The 11,371-nt window shown below is 37.4% G+C and overlaps 1 protein-coding gene across 1 annotated transcript in view; it reads left to right on the plus strand.

The window, feature by feature from the left end:
• The first annotated feature begins 566 nt into the window (after positions 1-566).
• The window catches only part of LOC143449090 (laminin subunit alpha-1-like), a 43,371-nt gene continuing 32,566 nt past the window's right edge, over positions 567-11,371 (plus strand). Inside the window, exon 1 of the mRNA XM_076949160.1 lies at positions 567-1,090. Within this exon, the coding sequence (XP_076805275.1) occupies positions 706-1,090 (385 nt within the window). The 5' untranslated portion in view covers positions 567-705. The remainder of the gene's footprint in view (positions 1,091-11,371) is intronic.

The raw sequence follows: 11,371 nt of genomic DNA on the forward strand, positions 1-11,371 counted from the left end.
TTTAAGTAGAAGTTTTTCAATTCTTGACTCTGGTTAATGAATAAACCACCACTGGACCAGGATAATCGCTTAGCAAACATTGAGGTATTTATTGGCGCGGTATTAGACGTACGTGATAAAAATCATTTATTTAAGGCTTTGGAATTGTTTAGCCAAAATGGGAATGAGTGCAAGTTAGGTTTAGATCGGTAGGCGTATAACACCACGCTCTTATAGCCCTATTATCTCGTGCGTCAGGATAGGTCATTGCCCTTCTCTTTTAGGTGTACCTTGAAATTAATTCAGACTTGAAAACAAATACGAGCAGTACGAATACATAGTGATTGAAATCGGGGCTTTTCAGATTGTTGTTGCTGCATATCGTTAATTATACGAAAATAGTTGAAGCATATTTTCAACGGCGTTTTTATAAAAACAAAACCGAAGTCTTCAGTTAATGTTTTGAGTCAAGTAAAAAAATACACGCTCACGTGAAAGCTTACATGCGAGGTCTTATGACGTAATAATCACTGGTGTTGATTTGAGCGGGCGATTCTTTTGTTCACCTAATATTTTTGCAGAAGAAATCTACCGAAATGGTTGTAAAAGTGAAGTAGTACGAACTGGATATTTTAGTGTTGCGCTGCTGAATATTTCCGTGAAGTTGGCAAAGACCTGTCAAAGCATTCTGGATAAAAAGTAGAACCTAAGTTAGACGAACACTGGATGGAATTAATGGTGGCAAGAAGCCGTGCTGGAAGCATATTTCATCCACACAGCATGTGGGCTAGCCAAAAGTCAAAACCACGCATAAGGACACATATCTGCACGTGTTTGTCCTGCGAAATTTGTACTAGCAAGGCGCGTTGCAGACATTCTAAATTAGATGACACTAATTTGTCAAAGATAAGGAAACGAAATTGCAATCTTGGTGCTGCTTGCCGTTCAAATGCGCTTATTTTTAATCTTCAAGTGCCAGCTCAAAAAGGATTATCATTGCCTGCCTGCAATCTATTTGTCTTCAGTCTCCTAGTGACGTTATTGTGCACTTTGAAGTGTGTGCATTCTCAAGATGGGGTTGTGGATGTTGTGAAGTTCGAGCATGCTGATGGTAAGTTATTATGAGCGATATATAAACAACAACATGTATTTTTAGTATAAGTTTCTAACGTTTGCTGTGCTATGCTTCATAATGCATTGTGCTATTTCTTAGCTACTAGTTTTTATGTGACTCAGTTTGCTGCATTATATTGTATGCTTTGGTAAGCTTTATAACTAATTTTGTTTGTAACAGTAACGTTTACAGTTCAATTCCCACTTGTGTTTATCCAAAACGCGTTAGAGGTTAGGGTTGGCACACGCCGCGTATGGGTTACACTTTTGAGACGTTGTGAGCCGTCCCTAGTGGAAACAACCCGGATACATAGTATTTACACTAATGGGATATGCTTAAATCGGCCTCCGCCATGGCGACTGATAGTAGCATAGCTATGCTAATGCTCATGCAGTACTGAGAGATTGACAGTGGGAAAACGTCCTTTGGTTAGGCATTCCAGAATGCCGGTCCTTAATGACGTGGTAATATGATATCCTAAATGTTACCTTAAAGGCCGCTTTGAAAGACACAACGCTGTAATCTTCGCGCTGCAGAGACAACAAAGAACGCTTAAATACAAAATGTCGATGCTAGCTTGGGTTTCACAGGACCCTTGTATATTGCGACGCTTGTCATTACCTGTAACATTACGTCAGTCTTGTTCCACTACGGTCTGGCATGTTTTCAGTGCGTCGGCGGCACGCCTTCATCGCATTGTAATTTACAACAAATCCTTTGGAATAAAAACCAGAGTTTATCCGAAAAGCTTACCTGGGCCACCTTTTCAACGCACTCCATCTAAAGCCATTGATCTCGGCGACATTTCGGCTCGTGCGGCCCCATTTCAAAACACCCATTGCCGAGTTTTGAATGCGAATGTAAACCGCTTATAGGCGGCTAAATTTCAACCATCTCCGCCTTCCAAAACATAAGCCGAGAGGAAAATGTTGTTCTAAATAAACGAAGTGTGTTGCTTCAATTGGTGTTGATTTTTTCATAACACTGTAAAGTTTGCTCTATACACAAACACCTTTTGTAAAAAGTATAGGTGTAAAAAATTAACCGAAATAGGAGATTTCAGACGGTCGAACAATGTGGTCGTGTGCCGATTTCGATCTGTCCTGGTAGCAAAACGAAATTTTTCCCATTTTATTTCATATTATTTTTATTGATTTATTTACTTGCCTGTATACGGATATCAACTGGTCTGGAAGTACTTAATTTAGCTTATGCCATCAACAGACGACGCGTGTGGTAAACGAGTGTGAGAAAATTTATCAAAATGTCGTCAACTGTCAACTCCAATTTGCGACGTGCTTGTCTTTACCAAAAAATGTTTTCTCAAGAACCTAATACAGGTTTAGAAGAGTCAGTCATGTTATGTACACTCAACATTACAATCAAACATTACATCCGAAATGACCAATTGTTCACCACTAGATGATGCTATGATGTTAAACACTGTCTTTGGGACTGGGTTCATGCCAAATCGTTTCGATTGATTTTAGCATCATGTTTCGACGCCCCTAGTTAGAGGAACAATTATCGGTAAGCTGATACTACTTGTAAGTGATGTTTGATGTTTGCGCTAATCGTGATAGTTTGTTGCACCACCATTTCCAAATTTTGGGGCAAATAAGTAGCATTTAGGATAAGTTGCCATAGCTCCGCTTGATAAATTGAAGTTTCAGGGTTGCAACCTTGCATTTCAACTTATTTTCTTTGACACCTGGCTTTCGTAACAGCAGTACAACGTCTACATTGTTCGTTTTGGGTTTCAGGAGTCCAGTTGCGAAATTGAAAATTCTTTTAATTCTTTGATTTGGCGTCTTTGTTATCGCGTTCCATTAAACCAATACAACAATTCATGCCACCTAAATCAACAATGCTGCAAGAAACGAAAACGAGTCGAATGTCTTAAACAAACACATTTGATCTAACTTCAAAACATTGACGACACAGAAAACCTACATTAACATTGTTTTAGCAACATGTACTGGGGGTAACGTCACAAAAAAGGACTCCACCCGCGGTTTCCTGCTGGTTTGATTGGAAAGTTTTTTATTATTTTATATATTTGTGTCATACTTTGAGATTACACTACCGTTAAATTAAACAAAATCCAAAGATAACGACAAGAATCACACGTTGCTGCCCTCAGGTCGCGAGTAGCAGTTCGGCGTTAGGACTTTCATGTACAGCACATACCTCAGTTACTATACGGTTATTTTTTAACATCAACAAAAAGCTGTATGGTGTATACTTACTGCCTCAACGAATTTTCGAAAATTGGTTTCAATCAACTGAGCAACAATATAATCTATTTCTGTCGATAGCTTTGTAGGTATTGCGTATTTGTTCATATTCATAACAAATCTGAAATAATTCCAATATTTCAACTGAACAAAAACCGAATTGCGTTAAGCCATTCAATTGGTGTGATGTAAGATCACAATGTCGGATTTAATAGGCCAATTGCCTAAAATGAAAGGCGATCAAAAGCGTCTTTTTTGAAATAGGAATATTTCGGTCTAAATCAGAGACTAGGACTTTCATCTTTTCCAATGCGACATGAAAAACCTGATTTCGCTTTTATATAAACGTATTTTCACCTTTAAGGTAAAAACGATCAAAAGCTTTGCGGGCCTCGTGTTTTTACTAAGCCAACTTTAATCGGCGCGGTTTGCTTTATTCACAGTCCAGCGTCATACAAGATTAGATTTTAACAATTGGCTATTACCATCAACAGTCTATCCTATGACGTGTTGTTGGGTTAATAAGCCATAAGCGATTTTAGGTCGAAAATGCCCGCCCTTGATCTTCTCAAAAAGGGAATAATCAATAAAAGCGCAGTTTACAGTTTGTGTTTCGGCCGTGGTTATAATCGGTCCTGTATCGCATATTTTCCTTCTGTGAATATGTCTTGGAGTGGTCCCTAAACAAGCAAAGGTCCGATTTTAGGAAATAAAAGGTTGTCAGGTCCGTGTGAAATAATAAGGAGCGACAACTAAGAACCAACAATCGTTTATTTTTGGTCGCGTTTAACGAGTGATTGTCCCGGACTATATCTTGTTAAATATACAATCAATAATTTTTGAAACTTGAGAAGATTTGATAAGTTGTTGGAAGTTTTTATGAATTAAGTCATCATATTCCTTCAGATCGTTAAAGCCAGAAATTTTTACCAAGCTTTTTTATTTTGAGGTAATTTTTTAAGCATAATTATTTTCAAACAAACCGTTAGTAGGAAGCAGAAAAACATTTTTAGCTACCAAATTGCCGCACCTAACAAAACCCTTGAATTGCCTGAGTTGGCTTATTGTTCTGAACGAAGAAATGGTTCCCAGAAAAGATATAAAAATTGTTTGAGAGGAAGGTCTGTGCTTTCCTGTGTTTCTATCTGATGTCAGCAAGAAAAAGGCGATTTTGTAATTAAACGATGTAGTATTTCACGGGTTAAGCGCGGTTCTTCTCCCTGTTTTGGAGCGCAATGTAACTTTATTTAAGCTTTCTGGATTATCGTTTGGTCTATTGAAATTCGCGCTTCGCTTAAATGCACGTCTGTGAAGGGGTACAGGTGGATAAAGCAATTATTTCTCCTACGACTTTGTTTGATGTCGGAAAAATTTTCCGAAAGTTAATCTGGGCAAATTCTGCAAACTGTCCTTGAAAACTACAAGTTTATTAAGTTACCAGCGGCAATCTAACAAATATAGGTTATATAGTCGTTATAATTATGGGGACGATCTTTGTGTCTTCTATACTACACGTGAAGTGAACTTATCATTTCCTGTTCTCATTCGTGACTAACAGGAAACCAGATTTACATATCAACACATTTACAACTTCTCTCGTTTTTGGTGCAAAGTCTATGCAAACACATAACACACTAAATTTCTCGCAGGATGTTGGTATAGAATTACCAATGTTGTCTAACGTTGGTTTAATTTGATTTAGCAAGTTTTGTGTTTCTATCATCTGCGTATACACACATTCGTGGTTATACGTAAAGATGCCATGTTATCTATATGCACATCGATGACGTCTGTGTAAAAATCATTATTTACTCATATAATTTAATACTTTTATTTTCTACATTTCATACTTGTCAAATATGTTTTTTCTGTTCAAGGCATGAATAACTGTTTGAATGCTATTCGCACAGCATGCTTTGCCTGCACATAGTCTCCCAGACACGATGATATGACGTTGTTCTTGTAGGTGAAGGTTAAATGCAAAATTGCACTCTTCTCAGCGAGTGACACCAAATTGATGGGCAGTTCGCGGTTTTGTGCCAGCTTATTTTGCTCACCCGTATCACGATCCCATAACCGAGTATTGTTTTCGCTTTATAACGTGTAATTTACCCATAAGAGTTTATTTTTCGGAAATTCTTGTTAATTCTCGCAGCTTTTACGATTAACCTTGATGTCAAGTACAATATAAAGCGTTGGCAATACAAAAGCTTGGTCACGGAAAAGCAGGTGCTTTGGATTTGAATCATAACTTTTAGCTGAAACCGCGTATTTGTGAACAAAATAAAAGAGCAGGGAACATTTTGTTTTCTCAAAAAAATTGCCCAAAATTTGCAAACTGCTAAATAATATGACGTAACGTCTATAAAGTTAACCGTACACTTAATGAAGTTGAACTAACACAGGAAATGGTTTTCTATTTAACTTCGTTCACCTCAGACTTTTCTTATTAAATGGAATTTGTACGCCGGCGTCAACCACCTATGCTATGTCTTCTATTCAGACCATTAGCGAGCACTCCCAACGGCACTAAACGTTTTGACAGTGGATAGACCGAATAATTTAGATAGACCACGTGATTCTTGATCTTGGGAAAAGATAAATCGTAGATTTGAAGAATTGAAATGCGGAATGTGCGAATTTTGTATTTGTGATCATTTCTTTGCAATTTGTCATGTATTTTAGTCTTACGTCGGAATAAAGTTCCAGTGTTATTGTTTCATTGCGGTTGAGAGCAGATTATTATTAACCAAAGATTTCACTCAAACAAATAAAGCTTAACATTTTGCAGCAAAGTTAAGATGACTCTTGAACTAAATTGCCAGTTAAATCGTGCCAAAATGTTAAAAAAATTTTTATAACTTCTTTAGAAAGCTAAAAATGCTAATTCACCGAATTACACTTTGTTTTTGAAGAGATTTTTTTATTTAGGCTCATGTCTAAAAAAACAAATCCAACTTTTTTTACAACGCGATGATAACAAAGTCAATATTATTTTATTTTTGAGTCAGAATTATGACAAATGTATGTTTTTACATGGCCAGATGCTGAAAAAGACACTCCTAGTTGTCCTAGCAAAAGCAAGTTTAATAGATTTGCGGAATGTTTATGCCTATGAAAATGCATCAAGGTAAATTTCAATCTGGATATTGGCTCGGTCATAGTTTTGTTAGAAAGACATTTTTGTCTTTCAGAGTCAAAGCGTATGAGTTTTAGAATAACTTTGGTTTGGGACAGACAATTTTCAATGGTTTGTGTTTCTACTAGCAGGTTTTATTCCCTCTTTTTGTAAGCAACTTAATTGTTGGCAGTTTTACAAGTGGTTACCGATAAACAAGATTAACATTTCCGTCGCATGAAACAAGGAGTGTTTTTCAACATCTGCTTGCAGGTCGGTTCCTATTTTTAGACTTGTGATGTTGGTGGGAACGCTGCAAATCTTTTCAGTCACGTGACTTTTCTTTGATAAGTTCAACAAACATGCTACCAACAAACATGCGCTTAAACGAAAGATTGAACGGCAAAACTTAGAAGTAAACGGCCACCTCACAAAATCAAACAGTGTGTGTAGGTGAGGTTGTAATTGTAAACTGTTTCTGTACTTTATAGTAGATTTTATTGCAGCTAAAGCATTCTTTTTTGTCAAAAGCTGGTACTTTTCAGGAATAATTTTAGTTAACCGTCTTCGTTTTACAATGATTTGTAGCATATTTAAGGTACCACAGTACCAAATTACTGTACCGCGGTACTTTTTCAGTACCGATACCGGTACCGTCCATAAATTTGAAAAAAAAGTAAAAAATCTCTGTACTGAATTACTTTTTTCAAGAAATTTCAGTCGGTCCCGGTATTCGGTAGTTTTCACGTGATTATTTCAAAATTCTAACAAATATGTTTTCAAACATACATGTTAATGAATCCCTAATACTAATTTTGTTGATCTAGAAATGGCAAGTAAAATTGCAAGCGATTAACGTCACATATGTTTTCACCCGGAATAATCTTTACCGAGGGCATAATAGCAGCAAACATTTCATTTTCAGCAGCTTCTTTTACACGAAAAGTACCGGTACCGAGTACCGACAAAGTACCGAACTACTTTTTTAAAATAGTACGGAATACCGGAACCGTCATTACATTTTTTTGCCAAGTACTGGTCCGACGGTACTTTCAAAGTTCCGACTGCCCACCTATGTTTATAGTCTCCTCAGTAAAACGACTGCTAAAATTTAGCTAAACGAAAAGTGTTTCTCAAAGCCTTAACACAAAATGTGCAAGACTGAGAAGTTTTGTTGATTGTTAGCCAAACAAGCGCATATAATCGGAACCTGTTTAAGCTGGTCATTAGGCTCGCTTCAGCATTGACGGTGCTGTGACATGAACTTGCGGCAATCATTGGGAATATAATTATCCAATCAAATCCCCGATTACAGGCATTTAATCTACTTTAATAAGATATCATTATTCCGAGCTGGGCAGACAAGCTGTTGAATATGCGGATGTTACTCTGTCTGTCTTGTCTGGGATATGTCATAACAGTTCTATGTTGGGCAAGTTTTACCATAATTAGCCTGGAAATCCACTTCAGATACCTCAAAACCATTAAGGCGAGTCCGAGGGTTGGTGTCATTGTTTTATTTAATATTACATCACACGCATTTGAACTCTTGTCGTGAAGGGAAACGGCACAAAATACGGATATGACGAATTCATGACGCCATTGTGTATTAAAATAAGATCGATTTCCTGACGAAAGAAGTGAGTGTGCGTATACACGGCCACGCGGATGCAGCTGTCCATCTCGTAAACATATATACAACAGCAACGTATGACCTTGCAGTTTTCTTGCTTGTAGTGCCTTTTCTTGTAGTTTTTACGTAGCATGGTTTATGGTCGTCATTTTTGTATACCAGACCACCATACCAGACATATTGTGGTAATTATAATATACACGCATTCTTGATACACGTTAATGCCATGAAACTAGCCAGTAATCCGTTCCGTGACAAGTTAACGTATTATCACAAATAGTTAATAAATAATGCACAATGGAGACTACATGATCGGATCCAGCTCAACGGGGCATGATATCAATAAATAGCAGAGCAAATAGCGCTTTTAGAAAAAGAGAAAATCGATAGAACTCATTCCTTTGTAAACTGCATATTGGTCCAAATCCGATAAACCCGTAGGAATTCGGTAATTCCTAGAATTTATCTATATTGTACCACATAATCTCTAGTCACACTTTCGCCTAATACTTTACGAGCGTGCTATGCTATTGTACTATAGGTTATGCTATGTCATACGTTTGCCATGGTGGAGTATTCATTTATTTCCAGTCGTCCAATACTATCGATAAGAACGGCCTCAGTTGGGTAAATCGAATAATCTTCTGTTAGTTCAAAACAAAAGGTCGAGTAATCGGTAGTTAACCGCTAATCCAGATTTTTATCGGGCTTTCACACGAACCACTGCGGCACGAACACTTGGCAGCTAAACCTAACCTTGTCATATTCGGAAACAGTTTTAACTTGCTTTTGCTGTTTAAACGTTTAGTATTGTTTTGCTGTTTAGTTTGTCTCTGGGTTTACGCACAGCTGGTAAGTGAAAATATTCACCAAATGAAGAAAATTTTGAATTTCTTATAAAAAAGCCAAAATCGCGGTGTAGTAAATAATAAAACATGTACTTGTTGTACGTAAGAGTTCCGTTTAGACATTCGTATTAAGCAGGGAAGTCATTTTGGAACGATTTCTCTTCTGTAAATCGTTCACAAAATTTGTTAATTCGAGTGGTCCTTTATTGTTACCCACTCGTCGTTTTTTACAAGTGTCTCCACATGTACAACTAGTGTTTAGCTTTTAATTTTCCTTTTATTTCCATACACAGAAAGAGCAGCTGCTCAGAAATTATCCTTTAAATGCTTCAAACCTCATCGAGTATAATAGTTTATGTATTGAAAAGTATCCCTGGTTAGTTTCTAGAAAGAACCGCGTGTAGCTGATCATAAAGTTACTATATCAGGCTTAGGGAGGGTTTTCATGAAATGAATTCTACTTTTATGTATCTATTGAAATCTGATGGTAAAAGATTGCGAGGAATACAAGTCTTATTGATCACTTTTTGTCTCAAACTAAGTTGGTTGAGTTTTAGATGTTTCCTGTGATAATGTTTTTTTGACCTGGGCCGGATTGTTATGTACAAGACTAACGATTTATAAAATTAGTAACAATGAAAGTACTTTTTAATCCACATCCACACGACAGGCAAACGTTCCTTATTCGATTCTTAGTTTCTTACTTCTTGTTCTATCGAAAAGGTTAAAGGTCACTTATGATTATAAACACATCAGCTTGAGTAGCCCATTTAAACTTACAAAATAAACAGAAGCAACTGGAATCCTTTTTTCGTTCACCGGCAAGCAATGGCGGCTCCAGAGTTTCCAGCCAACATAATCGCAGTCTTCTGTGCTACTGGCGGCACGGTTTGTTGATATTTACATATTTACAGTCTGCTAATATACTCTACACACTGTGCATCGTTTTGTCTCACGCGTACCAAGGCGACTAGAATGTTTTTTTGAGGCTGGCCGAGGCGCCGCTAAGAAGGTAACGCCGGAGAAAACGCACCGGGTAACAGTTTTAAGCACACCACTTCATCTCCTAATCAAGCACGCACTAGAAAAACTAAATTCGCAACGTTTGGACCGTCTTGGAGCTATACGATTGTTTCTCACGAACTTAAACATTTTCACATGAACAACAAGAATTGTTTCAACCTTATAATGAAATGTTAGAACGCTATCTCAACGTATTATTATTGAAAAGGCATAACCTTTTCTTAAAAATTACTTTGTGCGATATAACTCAAACATGCATTTAAAAAGCATCGTTTGGGGAACAAGGTTGGGGAGATGAATGCGCGCATTAGGAATGAAATATTGAAAAATGAAACCTATATTTATTTATCAGGGCGTGTCGTTTACCGGCTTACGACCGTCGCGATATACAGAACGCGACACAGCACACACAACTCTCGGTTCCGTTCAGTCATACTGAGGCTACAATAGGTTAAATACGACTGTATTGTTGATGTCGACCGCTCGCTGGATTTACAAGTTAAAGGTAACACATTCCATGTGAAGAGTCGGTGGAAATCATTTCCCCGCTTGTCGCAAGACGTTTGCTTGAGCGACACCGGCAGGATGTAAGCTTGAATTTCAGGATTGTACTTAATCGACTACTGATATAAAGTGATTGTAAAACAGATATTAATTTGCAAGCTTTTCTTGTGGATTTAGACTTCAAGTCAGACGAATAGTGGTTTTTATGCTGCTTACATGCACGGGCTCGAGACTTACACGGATATTGGATAACCCTAGGACTGGATTAAGAGATGGCACAGTGTCATACATGATACAGATTTATATTTCTGATAAAGCTTTTAAAGATTGAGTGCCGAGGTAGAATATTTGTTATTCAGAGACCCTTCTTTCGTAGTGTAACGTGAAATGTGTAAAAAAGATCTATTTAAGGTTTCATGCCGAAATCGTGACGACATAAACCTAAATGTTAGTACAGGAGGATGTAATTATGTTGTTTCTTTGATTTTACATTGAAGAAAATCTATAATTGTTCTCATTAGGCGGTGTAAAAAGGAGGAGTTTGATCTTATCGAGGTGTAACGCTCGTAAAACAGGTATCGAAGGTTAAACTTTTTATTTCTTTGACCAACTATGCAATTTGATCATTTTCGTTCAAGGTCACGATTGTTACCAACTAACCGAAACTTGTGCGGCTGCGCCTCGCCAGATTTGAATTACCAACATGACGTGCTCAAAGCGATAACGTCATTATTTTCACCCTCAGGTTTAGCAGACTTGATACATTTGGTCGGCGCAAATGGTTTGGCGCTCCCGTTGAAACATTTGCTAAATTAAAGTGTATGATTGTTTACGCTTACGCACCTTGGCTTAAAGATCGGGCACGCAGGAAACTGTTACTCATCACTGCTGCGCCATAACAATAGTACCTGTAAT

Source organism: Clavelina lepadiformis, chromosome 3 (genome assembly GCF_947623445.1).
Source record: "Clavelina lepadiformis chromosome 3, kaClaLepa1.1, whole genome shotgun sequence".
Lineage (NCBI taxonomy): Eukaryota > Metazoa > Chordata > Ascidiacea > Aplousobranchia > Clavelinidae > Clavelina > Clavelina lepadiformis.